Genomic DNA, 19,312 nt, shown 5'->3' on the forward strand with positions numbered 1-19,312 from the left:
AAAAACACACAACACAAAATCACACCTGTCTGGGTCTCTCCCTCTCTCCCCCCATCAGTGATCAGTGTGACCAGGCCTCTGGACTATGAGCAGGTTCCCAAAGGGATGGTGTACTTGACAGTGATGGCTAAAGATGGGGGAAACCCAGCACTCAACAGCACCGTCCCCGTCACGGTGGAGGTGATTGTAAGTACAACCCTGCAAAACATATCCTCTCTCTCTCTCACACACCTACATACACACACAGTAGAACTTGTATCATTGAACAACAGAGTCGGAGCGAGGGGGTTAGCCCTGAATGTTTTCTCAAATCCCCAGAATATTTTGGGTCTTTGAAATACCTTCAATTTCAACCTAAATATAACAGAAAAAAACACTGCAACATAAGAATAGTAACATCAGACAGTTGTTGAGAATAATTAGATACAAAATATGATGTAGATTCTACGGGAGTTTTTTTTTTCTTGGCAACTTTTATTCCTAAATGATGTACAGATTTTTATCATAATATTATCTAAAATGGCTTGAGAACTAGTGCATCTAGCAGCCATAAATGAGGGGGAGCATTGCCCTGGAGCCCCTAAGGTTTGAGCTGAGTCCCAATTATTTACAACACCTTGCTCCACCACTGTTAAAAAAAACTCTAATTCATCCTGACTCCTGCCCTTTGATATAACACAAAGTGTACTTAAAATATGCAGGTAACAGTGTCTTTTTCAAAAGGGGACTGTTAGCAACAGACACAGAGGGATTATCTCGCAAGCACATTAATCCTGTTTTCATAGACATCTCTTTATCATCTGCAGTATACTTTCCACTGACCTACTGACATCACCCAAATGTAAACATCGGCAGTCTGCAGTCATTTTGAAGCTGTAATGGAGCATTTTCTGTAAGCTGGTGTGTTTTAAAGTAGAAACTGTTCGTCAAAAGTATTTGTTTATTTGTCTTTTGTTCTCATTAAAAATAATAACATCTGGTGTGTTGCAGTTTAAAGACATAAAATACAACTCTGGAATACTTATACATTTTCACACCAAAGATGTCAACATCCCTACTGACATGTCTTACCATTTAGATAAATATATACATAAAGCATCTACTCATAAGTCCTGTTATAACTGAAAAAATCAGGATGTTCATATTGATTGCACAGTCTCGACCATTCTTGTGTTGCCTTTGCTTATATTGATGCACTAACAGCTGTTATTTAATGTTTAAAGTTACTGACAACCAAGAGTGATGGTTTAATGTTCTCAAAAACAAAACCTGTTTCAGAGTCGAATGTCAGTCACCAATCTGGTGTCACTCCAGTTCTTTCACAGAGGTCACTAAGGTCAAGCCAGTCTGACCAAATCCGAAAGCAAGCAGAGCATGCATACATTTCTCATTTATCATCATCATTCAGCATGGGATAATGAAACCACAGCCTCCAGCAAAATCACCGTACAGAAGGGAGCACGCATCTTCCGCTAGCTCACCACTGATGTCACTTACATTGCAGCTCAGCCGAGGAGGATGCCATTAAGGTTTACATCTTGCAATATTATGAGCACTAGCCTCTCATCCATGAGTAGATACACACTTTCCTCAGTGTGTGGATACAGATGGTGGGTTTAGTTCTGTAGAGAGAAAATAGTTCCTACATTTAACTGCTCACAACAAAGTCTGTGGACTATCTTGAGTAATCTGGTAATGATTTCTGGAAGAGACATTGCTGTTGCTGTTATAACATTTTTGGTTTTTTTTGGGGGGTTTTTTTGGCGCTTTGAGCACCACAAACTGAATGCCATCTAGTTCCATTAAATTGGAGAGAAGGAAGTCATCTCTACAAGTGATATCTCCAACTCGCACCAAAACAATGTTGATAAATAGCACTACAAGTAATATGGAAAATATGTTTTTTATTTGTGGTGAACTGTCCCTTTAAAAGCTTTTTCTCTGCCTAGTTCCCTTTGAACTTTGGAGACCACCGTTTGTAGAATATTGTGATAGTGTAGGCCATATTGAGTGTGGTTTTTACATGTATGTGCACAGATAAGTCTAAACAGAGTAAATAAGCTGAAAGCAAGGCTACTGTAATGAGTTTTCTGTTTTATCACTGCCCTTCTGCTAAAATCCTTTGTGCCATCTCTTCTTGTGTGACAGTTTGGTTGTTTTTTGGTTCCAGAAAGGTACCTAAATAGTTTTTTTTAAAAAAAGAAGCTTGTTTATTGGTGGCTCTTTTCCTCTTAGCTGAGAATCTTTCTAATTCACGCTCTTTTAATATGTCTTCCAGCTTGTTTTTTGTTGTTTTTTTTCTCAGAAAGTATTTAATGACTCTCTTGGCACTGCGGCAGACACACCCTGTGACAAATTCCTCACAGTCTCCCCATGTTCAAAGGCGGCACCATCTCCAAACTTTTACAGGAATCTTTTCATTAAAGTTCCCCTCAGATATGACTCTGAAAAATGTGTGGGTCCGAGAGGAAGTTATGGTGCCGTGTGTACTGAATGATGACTTAGCTGTCTTGTATTTATCTAAATGTTGATCCAGTGTGCGACAGGTGTCCGCTGGCTCATGGTGGTTACTTTTCTTATGTCTTCATCTTCACTTACATATTGGATTTCAGTATTTCCTCTCTGTCTGAATTAATGTGACTACAGCTTTGTTTGCAGTTTTATCACAGTCTGTGCAGCTATCTGAGCTTCCAGTTCACTTGCTTTTGTCAGCCTTATCACTAAATGTCTTATTTTAAGGCACTGGAGAAAGTCACAGCCGTCTACTCATACACGCAGCGGATCAGAGATATTTTAATATATTAAAGCACTGAAAATAAAGATACTCTGCACATGGTTCTAGTCGTAATTCTACAAGATATTGCAGCTGTTTCTGTTGCGTGTTTCCTGTGTGCATTCAGCTGGACTTTTTCCTTTGTAAATGCTGTGTGCCATCTGTCTTTTCTGGTGTAGACCATGGCATGATGTCATGCTCTGGCAGTCTTCTGTTACATGGTTTCATTTGAATGCTTTTCCGTGTTTTCTACACTATCTCAGGCATAGCAAACACTCTGTGATCCATGTCTGATCACAGACATGTACGGAGGGTGTCTCTGCTTGCTGCAGCTTTCTAAACTCGGCTCTGACTGTGTTGCTTTTGTCGGATGACTTCGCTGTGAGGAGATCATGTCTGCTTGTTCAACATGACTGAGCAGAGATATTTTGTTTATATTCACAGCTTTTCAATTCTTATTTGATCCAACATCTGACACGAGATTCATAGCTATAGTTATATATAACATGTTTGTTGACTGTAGATATGTTCTTGTTATAGTTTGCATCCAATTAGAAGTTGAAAATTATGTTTAGGGTTAGGCAATATAACGATATGTCTATCATGATATCAGACTAAATATCATCTTAGATTTTGGATATAATAATTTCTGAAGTGTTGCCCTATGGTGAAGTGGTGTAATTTTCTGAACTTTTCTTGTTGTTCTGTTAAATGCCTTTACCTACTTAGTCATTAACACATTACTGATAATTATTCATCAAAAGTCTCATCCCGTAAATATGTTGTGAAAGCTCCAATAGTCAACCCTACAATATTGTCGCAATATGGATATCGAGGTATTTGGTTAAAATATTGTAGTATTTCATTATTTCCATATTGTCAAGCCCAACTTGAAAACATGATACATGTTTTGACACAAACTGTATGCAGTTACCTATTATATGCTGCATTCACATGGAGTCAGGCAGAGGTAGACGGCAAACTTGACATCATTTTAGTGTACTAGAGCAGGGTGGTAAAATTAAGAGAGTACCAGCAACTATAACGGCCATACAAAGTTAATATATTTTAACTTTCTGCCCACCTCTAGACAGAAATGAATTTACAGCCGGATGTTACAAAGCTCCCTCAGACAAGGAGAAAACACCAGTGATCTGGACAATTACTTCTATTTCTGGAGGAATTACATAAAATAATACAATAATAATACAATACAAAATTATTTTCTTTAACATATTATTTTATTCTTTGTAAACAATGCAACATCCCCATGGCAGCATGTGTTTTGTTTTATCGCCCTGCCATTCCGTTTGGGTGTTTTTTCCTGTGCTGTCTACTGTCTATCTTGTTAAGTGATTTTGCCTACTCTGTCAGCCTTACTTATCAGACTTATGGCTCTCATTTTAAGGCATTAGAAGAAGTCTTGCCCACAGTAGATGAAAACAACAATAATGTTAGAATCTATAATATAGACTTTTTTTATATTGTTTAATTTCTTTCCATTTCCAAGAAGATCCTGATGGAATTCATCAGAACCATTTTTTAATATAAATGTGGTGTACATAGTGTCCTGCTGACTACTTTGTGTTTTAACTTTTTTTCCGTCTGCATTTTTCTGTCTTTTTAAATAGTAAAAATGAATGTTTATCTTTGCTAAGATACTATAAATACAGCAGTAAAAATATAATGAGCCACCAGAACTCATAAACAGTCTCTCTACTGGCTCTTACGCTCATTTCCCCTGACAGACATCCATTATACAAGTAACTTTTAGTCATAAAAGAAGAAGTGACAGAGTAGAATGGATGAATCCAGCTGGAATATTCTTGAATATTCTATGCAAGGACTGTACTCGTACTTATACACATCCTACAAGAGGGAGAAATATTGTGGAAAAGAATGAAGGAATCTGCGCCGGAATGCAAAAACCAACAGGGAGCACTGTGCACGCTTCTGTATTCCTTGTGTGTCTCTCTCGCTGTCCTCCACAGTGTCGTGACTCACACCACAGGGGTTTATCAGTAGCTGGCAGCATCGCGCACACACAATGCTTTACACCAGTGTAACACAGGGCCCAGATAGATAATGGTGCCAGTGACTGTTGTTAAAGTGTTAACATTTCTCAGCAGCTCACACAGTGGGGAGCCTCTCTGCGAATAGCCACACAACTGGATGTGTTGGTGTGAAATGGAGTCTAATTCAATGAGTGGGAGGTTGTAAGAAATATAAATGCTCTGAGGAAGTCTGTGTGACAGCGGATGCTGATCCATGTTATAGTCATTTATTCCTGTCAAATTAAAGGTCCTGATTACCCTTTGTTTTTTGGTAATGCCATTAATAACCATGTTTGGAACGATTTTCTCGCTTAATATTGCCAATGTGTCTTCTTTTTAATATCTACCTCAGCCTTTGCATTATTCCTCCTCTTGTCAATGTCCAGTTTTTATTAACTACTGTAGTTCTAAAGTAATAAATGTGATAATTCACTGCCTGGTTAGCATAGTTGGTTTAGCTTTGTGCTTTTTATACGTTATATAATATCAGGCATAAAATAACACCTGATTAGATGACATGAACAGAAGCCAACACATCTAAAAACACAACTTGAGGCCAGAAATCGGAATGGTCCATGGAGATTTCAGCTTTATCAGCTGAGTCACCATCATCTAAAAGATACTAGAAGATTTCAGAGGGGATGCAAGGGACACTACCCCCTCATTATATAGAATATCTATAATGTAGACTTTTTTTTTATATTGTTTAATTTCTCTACATTTCCAAGAAGATCCTGTCTTCTCCAATAAAAACATGTAAGTGGAGAGGACTTTTGTTTTGACAAAAATAAACATTTACACCATTAATTTATAGGGTGGCAATCACCAGAGGCCCCACGACACAATTTTATTGTAGTATTGCGATAACACGTGTTGCAATTCATTGTGATTTATTACCCCCTTTCACTGCAAATTGTGCCACGAAAGGTAATAAAGTAATAAGATAGTTGTCAGTCTGTTTATCAAATTTCAGTCATATTTACTAAAGCAAATTGTGTCTAGCGGACTGAAATTGCAACTCATTTTGTTATTCTAGTAGGCTACCGAAATTTGTATCTGTAATATTAATAATTTATAAAATAAAAAATCTATACTTGGCATCTGTGTATCGATAAGATGTTGCCATGTAAAAATATTGCAATACTATGCTGTATAAATTTTCCCGCCATTCCTAATACTTGATGCAGAAAGGTACAAATTGGTTTTGGAAATAACTGTCCAAATTGGTTGGAATTCAGGAATTTAAGTGTTTGATGCTCAAAATTTTCTCCTGGAGGACCCCCACACCCTCCGTTTTATATATCCCAGTGAATTTTTTTAAACAAAACATACACCCTTAACAGTATTACAGTTTTACTATTGAAAACATTTTTTTGCTTCTCAATGTCTGAATTCTCAAATATGTTAATCTCGGTGCTAATGTGTGCATCTGTTTTTAAGCACATGTGCATTTTGTCATTGTTTAGCACACTGATTTGGGCTGTTTATTCCTCCTCCAGGATGAGAATGACAACCCACCGGAGTTCAGCAAGCCGTCCTACATCGTCAAAATCCCAGAGAACATTATTGCCGGTGAGTCATTTTATACATTTGGGGTTACAGTTTTGTTGCTAGAATGCATTTCCTGGTACACAACCAACACAGCACTTAAACACTCCAGCTTAAACAGCTCAAACACCATGTGAAACACACACACAGTCGCCTATTACTTGAATTGCTGTGCTATTACCATATTCAACAAATAGCTCTGTTTTCTTGGGGGTATGCTTTTTTTTATGTTGTATTTTATATGCTTCCTCTGGCCTCTTCCTCTAGTATCTTATTTGTTATGATTTTTGCATAATGTTTTTAAATGCTCAGTGAGAACGCAGGATATTGACTATTCAAGGCAAAATCACTGGCTGCTGTATTCATTCTCATGCATGCATTCAGAGGACTCTTTTATCCCGGACAATAGATTAGTTTCCAGTCGCTAGAGTGAAATGAGATGTTTGACCGCCCCTTTCTCCTTCGGAGCTCCAGCAGACGCCGGCCACTTTCTGTGTCTCGGATCCGCTTTAAAGGAGCACATAGCTGAGCGGCTTGGGCCAAGGCTGAGGTTTAGAGGACTATGGCTAAAGTGCTTGGCCCTGAGCTGGGGGCCCAAGGCTTGGGCTGCAAGGCTGAGCTCAGGGCTAGCCCTGCGGCGCTGGCTAGCCTCTCATCCCCCCTGTCTGCCTGGGTATTGATCAGGCCTGTGCCAAGTATGGGCTATGCCAAACAAGCTGATAATCCACTAATCCATAAACCCACTCACTGCCATGCCATCAGTTGAGCTGTGAATGGGGGCGGTGAAGAAATTAGCTCTCTGAATGCCATTTCAGTCTATCTTTGCAGCTTCTCTCTCTCTCTCTGTCTTTCCTCTTTACTAGACTCCATATATTTTCCCCATGACTCTGAGTTCACTTTTTTTCTTTCTCTCTCTCACTCCATGAGTTGTAACTTTCTGTCTGACTCCCTTCATCCCTCCCTCTCCTCCACAGGGGCGACTGTGCTGCTTGTGAATGCCACTGATTTGGACGCCTCGCGGGAGTTTGGCCAAGCCTCACTCATCTACTCCCTGGAGGGCTCCTCTCAGTTCCGTCTCAACTCGCGCTCAGGTGTGTGTGCCCGCATATACATGTGTGTATTTTCTAAAAGTGTACGTGTAACTGAAACTGACGTTTGAGATCAGATTCCATTTTCCATTTCAGATTTCATTTTTTGAGATACTGTTACGCATCAGTGCTTATTAAGACCTGTTATACCATTTTCTGTTTTCTCCTTAAACTCTTTAGCTAACTTTTATTCACATTGTGGCTTGGCTTTTTAGTATTTGAGTTTTATTCACTTTCAACTGAATTCTGCAATCAAAGCTGTTTGTAATGACAAGTTGCATTTTTTAAATATTTTCGATCTGATTTCACACACACAAGGAGAGATCACCACCACAGCCCTGCTGGACCGAGAGCTGAAGTCAGAGTACATCCTGATAGTCAGAGCTGTGGATGGAGGGGTGGGCCCTCAGCAGAAGACTGGTATCGCCACGGTAAATGCAACACAACCATCGTCTTTCTGATCTACAGCTCACAGAACAAACCAGTTTCCTCTTCACTGTTAATCATAATAATCATTTGTGCTAAAATTATATTCTCTTGTACGTGTATCTTGTACTACGAGATATCATAAATAGCTTCTTTCTTGACTTAAAGAGATAATTTGCTGCTTTTCAAACCAGCGTTGTATCAGAACAATGTTGGTAGTATGTGTAATCGAACTGTGGTAAACTTCTCTCAATCTAATCAACGTCTCTTCCTGCTCGAAATGTGTTATGCATATTGAGCTGGCCCTGGGATGTTGCTTGAACTACAGATAATCATACTTCCCCATTTTTGTATACCCTGCCCTTCTATGTTTCTCTCTCAAACTTAGATCAAACTCCAATCAAATGGTAAAACTAGGCAATGCTGAAGTAATATGAACAAATATAAAAAACACATATAAAACCAAGCCTGTTACTACGTTGCTTATTTCTCACTTCAAAGGTTTTAAGAAACATATCTTGGCTTCCACCTGGCTGCCATTGAGTAAATGACAAGCTCAGATTATGTCACCTACCCAGCATTTATTTCTCTGGTGCGGTGCAGTGCATTCTAGTAGTTTTAGGTTTTCCAACTCTTTAGAGAAAGCGAATGCCACAGTCCATTTTCTCTGTTTTCTCTGCTCATGTAGCACCAATTTCAAAAGTATTTGCATCTTTATACTGCATAGAAGGCCTTGTTTTTTTAAGAAGACTATCATTCCAGCAGTTAAAAACCTATTTAACTCTCCTCACTCCCACTTTGTTTAGGTGAACATCACCATCCTGGACATCAATGACAATGCCCCTGTGTGGAGGGATGAGCCGTACCATACCAACGTTGTGGAGATGAGCCCGATAAACACTGATGTTATCTCTGTGAGTGTTTAACTTTACCTGAGTGACAAGCTGATGTTTTTTTTCGCATTTGTTTTGTAAGTTGAATGGTGGCTGACATATAAGGAATTAATTAATTGAAATGTTGGCCTCTGCTTTTTGTACCCAAATGTGATTTGGAGAGAGAACCAGTGTCATTGAGGGAGGTTTTTTCTGCTTTGATTCATTATCTTAGAGTGGTTTTGTTGGATTACTCAGACTTTGCAAACTTGAATTGGGAAAAAAAAGTGTGTTTTGAAAAAAAAACTTGGTTTCAGAGTAGAGTGATCAAAGTTTGAGGACTGAACATCGTTGTAATACAAATTCTTCACTGGAAGGCATGCTGTACATGAAAAACAGTGCGTGTTGCAGGATGCATCTGCATGCATAGTCCTTCACTATTGATGGGACAAATTGCCATCACTGCATAGGTCATCACAGAGTAAACACTCTAATATTACCCAAAACTCTCTCATCGTCCTGCTGGTGTCTTTGGCAATGTGTTGTTGTTAATTAAGCCCTGATTGTCCATTAATTAAAGAGGCGTCAGTGAGTGTAATTAAGGGAGTCCGATTGCTAATTAAAATGTAGCCTGCAGTCATACGCATAGCAAATTATTCAGCTGCTAGGCAGAAAAGGAAGCGAGACCCCATCTTGCAGAGCGCGAGGAGTGGAATGGAGGAATGGTAAGGAAAGTGAAAGGAACGATACAAGTGTTGCGCTGCTAAAAACGTTGCTACATTTTCCTCTTATTGCTGCGCTCTTGTAGCTACTCCTCAGTTGAGTTCATTCATGGTGCATCCAGTGATGCGACACATACTGTATGTGACTCTCTGTGCTCTGTGGACAGACACTGTTGCCCCTCTGACCATTTTTCAATACATCGGACCACCCAGGCTTACAGTCCTGTAATTGGCCTCAATGTAGCCCTGGCCCAACCAGTGTTTCCATGGTGACAAGAGGCCACCTGCTGAGTCCTCCTGGAGGTGTCCAGCGAGCCGATGAATTTGGTTGCTGTGCCCAGTGCTAGGATCAGCCCGCTTAAATCTCGGAGCACCTCACTGCTGCAGCCTTTTACATTCAGCACCTGTACAGATACAGTGAGCCTCCCCTAATATCTCATTTCAAAACAATATTCTCTTTTCTGCCACTCTGCAGTCAGAGCAGTGCTACAGTTCAATAGACAAGGCTAATATATTTGCTCACCGTCTTTTAATGTGCTCTGCTCAGGCCAGAATTGATTAGTCCAACTGGCCCGGGCTAGACACTTCCCCACACCTTATATCACCTACCTTTGTCTGTGCAGATGCTAATCAATGGGCCTCCAAGATGCCTGCCTACCATGTCCCCTTAATAATTAAATACCTGCAAAACCTTTGTTCCTCTAATGACCAATTAACCAGTTTCCAGCGTTTTTAGTCAGTGCACTGAATAATTGATCAGCTCTTTAAAAATCAGCCAGTGTTTTAGCCGGGCTCCCGGCTTCACGCATTTATCACCCATCGCCACTTTGTGTCAGAGAAGAGACGTTACCATTTTTCTTTCAGCTGACTGATGTGTTCAAACCGTTGAAAGGGGTTGTGTGGGGAGAAGCTGTGGGGGTGTGTTGAGGATGTTGTTATTACTATTGCCATTACTACTACAATTACTGTTGTTCTTTTTCCTACCCCAATTCATTTACTCATTCCTCCCCACTTTTCTGACGTCTTATTCCTTTCCTGATATCTTAAAGTTGTCCTCTGTAATACATCATTGAATCACACAGTTCAACTTGAGGATTCTTTTATAAATTGTATGGGAAGTGCACATCCTGTTGAGGAGTTGTTCAAAGAGTTACAGGGATAGTTCAGAATCTTTGTAAGTACTTATCCATAGACAGTTTATTACACACAGTAAATGTCAACATGCCCACAGAGAAGCAGACCGGAGGTTAAGCAATTAATTTCTGTGGAGGGGTCAGCATCAAAATGTATTTTAGCCACCCCCCCAAAAAAATCAGTATCTGTTTAAGTGTATGTTATATGTAGAATATTATCACTGCTTTATCTTAATGTCAGACAGTTATTTCCAACAGGAAAATTAAGCCATTATATTGCCCAATTTGTACCTTTCTGCATCAAAAAATGTGATTTAACATTGCTGAACACAGGGACCGCTGGTCCACCATCACCTAGAACAGTTATTTTGTTTGTGTTATTGTGTAACTTTGGTTATTAAAATGGTTAGTTTAGATACATGAAATCCACACAATAAGACATACTAACTAACCAATCGAGGCAGCAGTAGACCAGCAGCTTCTGTTTGTCAATGGAGTCTGGTGGCCTTGACAAGAGCATAAATGGGGAATGTAAGCCATTAACGACTTCCCCGTTGAAACACACTGTCTGACAGAAAGGTAAAGTGGTGAAAATACTCCTAATATATCGAACATTAAATAGGTGGCTAAAATACAATTTGCTGCTACCTTTCATCCACAGCAATACATTGCTTTGTTTCCATGTCGAACACCAGCCTGCATCTCTAAATTTGGGGTGTGCTGATTGACATCTACTGCATGTAATACGCTGACTATGGATACGAATCTCATACAACCTCATTTCAAGAAATCCAAACCATCCCTTTGAGACTAAAGAATATACAGAAAGGTTTTTTCCTGTCTCTCCACTGTCCAGGTGTTGGCAGTGGATCCTGACAATGGGGACAACGGGACAGTGATGTACAGTATCAGTCCAGAAAACCCCTTCTACACCATCAACAGCAGCACAGGGAAGATCCGCACCAGTGGTGTAACTCTAGACAGGGAAAGCTCCAACCCCAGGGACACAGTCCTCATGAGGACCATCATTATCTCAGCTGTTGACCGTGAGTAGTGTGTATGTGTGTAGTTTGTGGGATGTCAGTTTGCGCTTGTATTTTTCCTTCCACTGTGTTAATTTGTCTGACTCATGAAACAGCTAAACCATCTGTAAGCAACCTTTAAATGGCCTTATATCATCCTCAGCAGAGAGCTTTCAATCCTGACCGATTAGCCTCTTTCTTCAAGCCTCATTCCTCAAGTTTTATGTTGACCATGAAACTTTTTACTGTGGCTAATAAACCCCTTTGACCATGAGATATGGGGTGTGTGTATGTGTGTCTTTATATGTTCTCTGGCGCCCTCTTTAGGTGGTATGCCTCCACTGCGTGCATCAGCAAGCACCACAGTGTTCGTCAACCTGCTGGATTTAAATGACAACGACCCGACGTTCCTTAATCTGCCCTTTGTAGCTGAAGTGCCAGAGGGACTGCCCATTGGATCCTCAGTTTTTAAGGTAAAATATGAGAGTATATTTGTGTATAATGGCATTTTAAAAAAGGATAAGGATTCAGAATTTATATCATCTATCTGTTATAAAGTATGATTTACTCTTTCTGTTCTTTCTCTGTATCTTCCTCTCTACATCTTTGCTGTAGGTCCAGGTGGAGGACCCAGATGAGGATAAAAATGGACTGATAACAATGGCTTTACAGATGGGAATGCCTCGACTCGACTTCCACCTGAACACCTCCACCGGCGTCCTCACATCCATGGCAGTCCTGGATCGTGAGCAGATTGGACAGTATCATCTGAGGATTATTGCATTTGATGCAGGGAAGTTCCCTCGCACCTCCACTTCAACCCTCACTGTCACAGGTAGGAGACTGCAAATGTGGCTGATGATGATGATAAATTGGGTTTAATTTCCTTTTGCTCTCTCTGAAATTACCCTACATGTGAAACTGCCAAGCCACGGTATGATTGGATTCTGCATGACGTGAGGAGTTACTTCATTATGGCAGATTGTTAACCACTGACTTTGCAAGAATCTGCTGAGAATGATGCTACCACCTGCTGGTGGGACGTGAAAAAAATCATCTGAAAAATGATAAAAATTGGAATGGAAAAACTGATAAAGGTTTCCTGGCATTTCTCAAAGGAGTCAGAAGCATCAAAATATTTTGAACTGTTTCGTAAAGATCTGTTTAACTGTTTAATTCACAGTGAAGTCAGGACCAGCTGTAGACCCAAGCTACAAAAGAGACTAATAAGTTTTACTAGACCATGACTCCTCTGATTTAAAGGTTTTCTATGCAAGATTATCAGTAACTGTTTGTAAACACGCTTGCCAGCAAAAGTGAAAGAAAAAAGCCAATCTCAGATTCACTCATTTAGCACTTCTCTATTTCACAATGCTATTTCCATGCAATATTTGCCATTGTGTCTGTTGGACGCTCGCTGCTTACAATCTGGCACTTTCACCACCTTTTTATAAAGCAATGGCCTCACCTGAGCACTGTGGGGATACACACACATAAATGTCTCGATCACAGAAAACCACATCAAAGAAAATAACAAAAAACAGGCAGAGGGCAGAGTTTGTGAATGAGTCCATATATTGTTTGTTTTTTTGTTTTTTTTAAGGAAAATCCTGCATAGTAAAACTTTAACAACAGGCTTTCTTCTCACAGCACCACCCTGCTGCCTTATTTGTCGTCATGTACATCTATCTGTGTGTCCTCACGTCTTTCTGTCTGTGTGTTTGTGTGCATGGGTCAGTTCTGGATGTAAATGATGAGACGCCCACCTTCAACCCTCGCGTGTACAATGTGTCCCTGAAGGAGAGTGTCCCTAGAGACCACATTGTAGCGCGCCTCAGCTGCACAGACAACGACGCCGGCCTCAACGCCGAACTTAGCTACTTCATCACAGGTCAGAGGTCACAGTGGGAGTTGTTTTTGTGTGTCTGTGGGCTATGGTGTTGTACAGATATGGGGACTATGTGCACGTATGGTACCCTTTGTCCATCCATCCGTCTCTGTGTGAGTTTGTGTACAAGGTGAGCATGCTTCTTTCAGTATTATAGCTGTGCTGTATTTCAGTGTTTATTTATGCTAGTATTCTCTAAATTAATTTGGAAATGTGTTTGTGTTTTGTATTTTTAGGTGGTAATCAGGATGGTAAATTCAGCGTGGGCTTCAGAGATGGAGTTGTTCGGACTGTGGTCCGCCTCGACAGAGAGACCCAAGCAGCATACACTCTGGTTGTAGAAGCTATAGGTGTGTCATTTCTATAATGACAGAAAAACATTATCATCTTTTATCATCCTCATTTTTACACATCCTGTGTTTGTATTTGTTCTAATAGGACTTGTTTTGTTTGTGATCTTCAAAGCTGATCCTTTCTACTCGTGAACTACAGTGATGAAAAAAGGCGATGCCTGCACATCTGCAGTGATTTCAGAGTATTGCTCAACTGCCTTTGTTCCTATTTGAAAAGGAAGAACAAAAACTGAGGTTTTCCTGTTTTGGAAACCATTGACTCGGGGTGGCTTATCTGCTGAGGGGGCCAGAGACACAGAGAGGAGAGAGGAGGCAGAGATAATGTAAAGCTGTGCAAGAGAACTGAATTATTGTTCTAACTCACAATCAACTGAAAATGACCCAAGTTTTGATGAGCCAACAATGTAACAGCCTTACTTCATTATAACAAGCTATTTTTAGTTTCTGCTTCATTTTTTGAAGATTATTGGATTGTTTAAAGTAACATATTAACACAGAACCAGCTCTATTTTGCATATATTGTAATAATATGCTTTTTTATTTATGGCCTCAGCTTGTTAGATGAACAGCCATGAAGTTTTCTTGGCATCAACCCTAAAATCAGCATTAACCTGAATGACTTCAGCTGATGTGTTTGTGAATGTGTCTGTTGCTGCACATAGACAACGGTCCAGCGGGCAGCCGGAGGACAGGCACAGCCACTGTATTTGTCGAGGTGCAGGATGTTAACGACAACAGACCTATCTTCCTACAAAACAGCTATGAGACCAGCATACTTGAGAGTGTGCCCCGAGGAACCAGCATCCTCCAGGTAAAAAACACAAACACTGCTGAACACATCCAGTAACAAACTGCACTTTCAGCAGTCAAACTTAAATTTTATTTCATAATGTAGCAATCACAAAACACAAAGAATCAGTCAGAGTAGTCTCTTTTTGGCTCAGGTTGTCTTGTCAGTGTTGGTAGCTGATCATGTTTGAGACCTGCATGAAATTATTCCTTATATTTGTCTTAATACACATGAATTACCAGAGGGATGGGGTTTTTGCAACGGAGCAATTATCAGCGTGAAGCAGAGGAATCATATTTGTACCCACACTTTGAATGTAATATGTTATATTTTTAAGTTTGGCCTTAAAATTAGGAGTCTTGCGGCACCTTGCTGTACATTTTTTGTGTAAAATTATCATTTACTGTTTCTGTGTAGTTGCTCTTATACACTTTGGGAAAGAAGTAAATTAAATCAGAATGTCTTTCTTTGCAGAATTTGAGATTTGACAATGTATCAAATTCATACTCAAATTCTGTTCAAATTCGATTTGATCAAATTGAGTCATTGTTAAATCATTTTTATGTCTAAATATTTAGTTTGAAAATGTCCTGAAAATGTCTAACAGCTTTACAGCAGTCACAAAATGTGTAAGCTCTGCTATATTGATTTTTTCGATTGCTGAGTTTTTAAGCACTTGCAGACCTCATCCACCAAGCATTCAAAGTATGTTAAAACAAACTGACCATTATTTTCATGTATTCTTCAGCCGCATCTGCTGTTAGTGGTGTTCATAGCACCAGCCATGAGATATACAGCTTATCACTTGTTTTTTGGGAGCAGTCAGTCAGCCTTCATTCTATCCTCGAGTCAGATTTCAGTGACATAGTCAAATAAACAAGGCATAGTGAGATGGGGCTCTGCACTGGCTTCTGGCTGTGGTGTCTGTCTGGCTGGAGACCGGGACAAATGTGAGCTCTCGCGCTCATACGGCCGGCGATGGTGCGGCCGTCTGAAGGAGATGTTGTACGAACGCCGATACGAGCCCAGCCTCCTCCAAACCTTGAGCTGAGGCTCACTGGAATGGTTTCTTCCGCGGGTCAAGCTCTCCCCCGGGCTGCAGCTCGCCTCAGAGTCCTCGTCTTGTTCCGAGGGCCGGCACACTGCCAGGAAGGCTGCTAACCCTGCCAGCAGCAGCGACAAGCCCAGCACCACCATGATGGTGAATTCTGGGTCATGGATGTCTGAGGAGTAGGATGGAGGCTGTGGGATGGTGGGAGAGAGGGTGGTGGTTGTAAAGCTGGACAGAGTGGCATTTTCTGTGCTGGATGTAAAGGTGAAGTTGGAGGCTGTTTCCGTGGTGTTCATTTTCTCTTGGACCTAAATGATAAAAAACAGCATTAGATAGGAGGTCTGTGTCAGGATGGTGTATGTGTGTTTGTTTGCACATGTGTGTGTGTGGCTGTGTTTGTGTTTGTTTGTTTGTGTTTGTGTGTGTGTGTGTGTGTGTGTGTGTGTGTGTGTGTGTGTGTGTGTGTGTGTGTGTGTGAAAGTGCCACTGCAGCTCTCTGCCTTACTAGCCAAGCTTAACCAAGCTGAGTAGGTTTATTTTCACTTTATTGGGATCACACACTCAAGGGCTTCTAATAAACGTACACACATACACACACACATGCACAAATATACAGAGAAACGGCTGCATGCACATGCAGATGTGGTGAGTGTTTGGCATTTGCGGCAATTATGTAGCTATTAAATCAAGGACTACAAAACAGTCAATGCTTGACAGGCTTTCCTCAATGTAAAACAAATTGGGTTTATTAAAATGCCCCTTGTAAAATGCAAGGCACCCACCTCTTCTACCCTGGTCTCCAATTATCCCCCCCTCATTCTGCGCGCCCCCATCTTCAACATAGTAACATTTGTAAATGTCATCGTCCTTAATTCAGCGGAGACAAAGCATGGCTTATCGGTTTAAGGGAAACACATTGGGACGTGAAATTATTTTTAAGACCAAATGCCAGGAAAGCTGTGAAAAGGCCACTGGAGCAGGATGGCTCGTTAGAGAGTCAGTTCATTAGTCAGCGCCTCCAAGCACATATGCCACACACACACACACACACACACACGCACGCAGCTATTCAAACACAAACTTTCTTTCTCACCCACACATACTGTAGACCGTGCTGCACAGATTCATGATTAGGCACACTGCTCTTAAGCTTGGCAGCTTAGCTGTAAGGTACTCTCCCTCTCGATCACCTCACATTGTTGCTCCTTCAGATCTGACTACTCAGCTAATTTAGAAACTGTCATTTCAAAACTTCTTCACCCACACATTTTATCGAACTTTGTCACTTTTTTTTAAAGTTTGACCAATTGTGGGCTCTCAAGTTCTGTTAATAACTTACTTTCAAATGCTTATAGATTTCTTCTACCTTTTGTAGCCTCCTGATTGCCCTGTGATTCATAGTATTTTTTGCCATATTTTCTCAGTATTATCTACATCCTGGAAGAAAATATGAATGGGGAGCACAGAAAAAAATTGTAGATGTCAGATATGCAGCCTGTCTTTGCTAAAATTCAAATCTTCCTACAAGATAAGTCCTTATCATGCCACTACTACTAAACTAAAATGCATACAAAAGTCTCCACACTCCCGTAGACAATGTGCAAGCACATGTCAAGCAGCTCACATGTCAAAATGTGAATTTTAGGAGTTTAATTTCGGAAGATCCCAGAGCAGAAATAAAATATGAATTGAAAGAAACATTATTATGACATTGTTGGTAATCTTGAGACTTTAAGATATGTAAGAATTGTAATACAGTATGTTTATCTTTAAAATGCTTTGGAATTAAGTTTTCTTCTGACTGAACCTTTAGGAATTTGTTATAAAAAAAACCCAAATCAAAAATTTATACTCACACCAACTCTTTAGAGACTCTTTAAAACAGCACCTTGCTTAGTTCCAGTAACAGAGGTCAGACCTGTTTCTTGGCTCCACGCACTTGTTTTCCCCCCTTAAACTGCTGCTTTCCCAGAGACAGAAGGGAAAACGCTGGGGAGGAAGAGGGCAACCAAAGAGGGAAAGGGGGTAAAATATGGGTAGCAGCATTCCCATTAAAATATCTCACTGTTGTTTTAATCCCAGGGAGCCAAAGACAATGGTGTGTTTTCTGAGCCATGCGGAGGCTTAGTGAATAATCTCTCAGTGGTTATACTCCTCATGCTTACACTTACAACATCTGGCTCTGCAATGTAGTCTTACACTTTATACACCCCCTTTAATGGCCTAAGTGGTGCAGTCCGCTGTGTAATACCCTATTCATCACTCACCAATCTGACCCCCCAGCCTCTTTTTTCTCCCGTCTCCCCCTCCCCTCTCCTCCTCTTTCTCCTCTTCTCTCCACATCTCTTTATAAAGCTAATGAGACTGAAGTTGGGCCCCTCTTCACAGGGAGAGCGAGAGAGAGCAAAGGAGGACACACAGGGCAAGAGAGTGAGAGACTGTGAGAGTGTGTGTATCTGTGCGTACCTGAGTGCATGTACATGTGCTTGAGTGCCTTGAGTGTGTGTCTCTGTGTGCGATTGAATATGCACTTTGTAGGCACCTCCACAGGGTTTGACACATCCACAGAGGAACGGGGTGTGACATGGAGTCAGCCTCATCCAGTGCCAGCAGCTCTGAGCCTCTCTGGATTCAGAAGTCAGTCTTATGACATGGCCCATTCACCAGCAGCCCAGCATGCTCTACTATTTATCTGTGTACGCTGTGGAGCCATGCTGTCTGCGCTGGGTTTGGGTTTTTGGTTGCTTCTGGCACTTTGCCTTTCTCGGAGAGAGAGAGAGAAGTCCTGCCATTACAGACTTACTGCCAAGCTATGTTGGGGTTGTTGTGGCAACAAGACACTGGGCACCATTGGATGTGTGGTAAATGAGGGAAAAAAATACAGATTTGTCCATCTGTTTGTAGAAACCATTGAATCAGTAAAAATGTTTTTTTCCTATCATGGGACTTTCAGGGGAGAAACCCAGTACAGAGCTCATAAAACTAAGCAACAGACTCACTGGTTGCTAAATCCAAAGACTCAGTTTTTACAAAATGACATGCGTATTTTTGCAATCTCCATTTTTAGATTGCAAAATGAAAAAACAAAATCTTAACTTTGAAGTGGTACCAGTTGTAAATGGAGGTTTATGCTATTGCTCCACCTTGTGTGTAACAGAATGGTTTTTGTTTTATATTTTTGATCTCCTCTGTCTCCTAGAAATTAGCTTATATACAAGTAATTTAATACAGCAAAAATGTTTATCAGGGAAAGATAATGCCGAGCAAATTGCATTTCCTATTACCATAAAGACAAAATGTTGCTAATAGGAATTAATTTTTTAAGTCATGATTAATCATAGAATTTTAATAGTTAATCATGATTAGTCATATTTTTTAATCATGTTTTTTTAAATTAAATTATTTTTCATTACAAAACAGTTATGAAGTCCATATTGACAAGGTAAAGCAGTTCTTCCCCAAATTGTCTTGATTAGGAATGAAATGACAGCAAAAAAAACTGCATAGGACTAGCACAAAGTGGGTATGTCTGTGAAGGGGAGACTCACGGAAAAGAATCCATTTTCATTCAGAAATCTTGAGGTCAGAGGTC

At 40.4% G+C, this 19,312-nt stretch overlaps 2 protein-coding genes across 2 annotated transcripts in view; one reads left to right on the top strand and one right to left on the bottom strand.

Annotated features, from left to right (window-relative positions):
* The window catches only part of cdh23 (cadherin-related 23), a 247,502-nt gene that overhangs the window by 141,120 nt on the left and 87,070 nt on the right, over positions 1-19,312 (top strand). Inside the window, exons 17-27 of the mRNA XM_088086382.1 lie at positions 59-186; positions 6,327-6,399; positions 7,350-7,466; positions 7,782-7,894; positions 8,696-8,803; positions 11,473-11,662; positions 11,966-12,111; positions 12,254-12,473; positions 13,377-13,529; positions 13,763-13,876; positions 14,542-14,690. Of these exons, the coding sequence (XP_087942508.1) occupies positions 59-186; positions 6,327-6,399; positions 7,350-7,466; positions 7,782-7,894; positions 8,696-8,803; positions 11,473-11,662; positions 11,966-12,111; positions 12,254-12,473; positions 13,377-13,529; positions 13,763-13,876; positions 14,542-14,690 (1,511 nt within the window). The remainder of the gene's footprint in view (positions 1-58; positions 187-6,326; positions 6,400-7,349; positions 7,467-7,781; positions 7,895-8,695; positions 8,804-11,472; positions 11,663-11,965; positions 12,112-12,253; positions 12,474-13,376; positions 13,530-13,762; positions 13,877-14,541; positions 14,691-19,312) is intronic.
* LOC121954267 (uncharacterized) lies at positions 14,738-17,874 on the bottom strand. Its single transcript, XM_042501640.2, has 2 exons — positions 17,577-17,874; positions 14,738-16,028 (listed from the first exon to the last, which is right to left on the bottom strand). Exon 2 carries the CDS (start codon positions 16,014-16,016, stop codon positions 15,519-15,521), a length of 498 nt encoding a protein of 165 aa, XP_042357574.1. The 5' UTR covers positions 16,017-16,028; positions 17,577-17,874; the 3' UTR covers positions 14,738-15,518.

This window comes from Plectropomus leopardus, chromosome 13 (assembly GCF_026936395.1).
Source record: "Plectropomus leopardus strain MGB_pleo_1.0 chromosome 13, ASM2693639v1, whole genome shotgun sequence".
Taxonomy (NCBI): Eukaryota; Metazoa; Chordata; class Actinopteri; order Perciformes; family Serranidae; genus Plectropomus; species Plectropomus leopardus.

What these genes read in the sequence shown, in the direction of transcription:
- LOC121954267 (XM_042501640.2), bottom strand. Translation starts at nt 16,016, where the DNA reads ATGAACACCACGGAAACAGCCTCCAACTTCACCTTTACATCCAGCACA.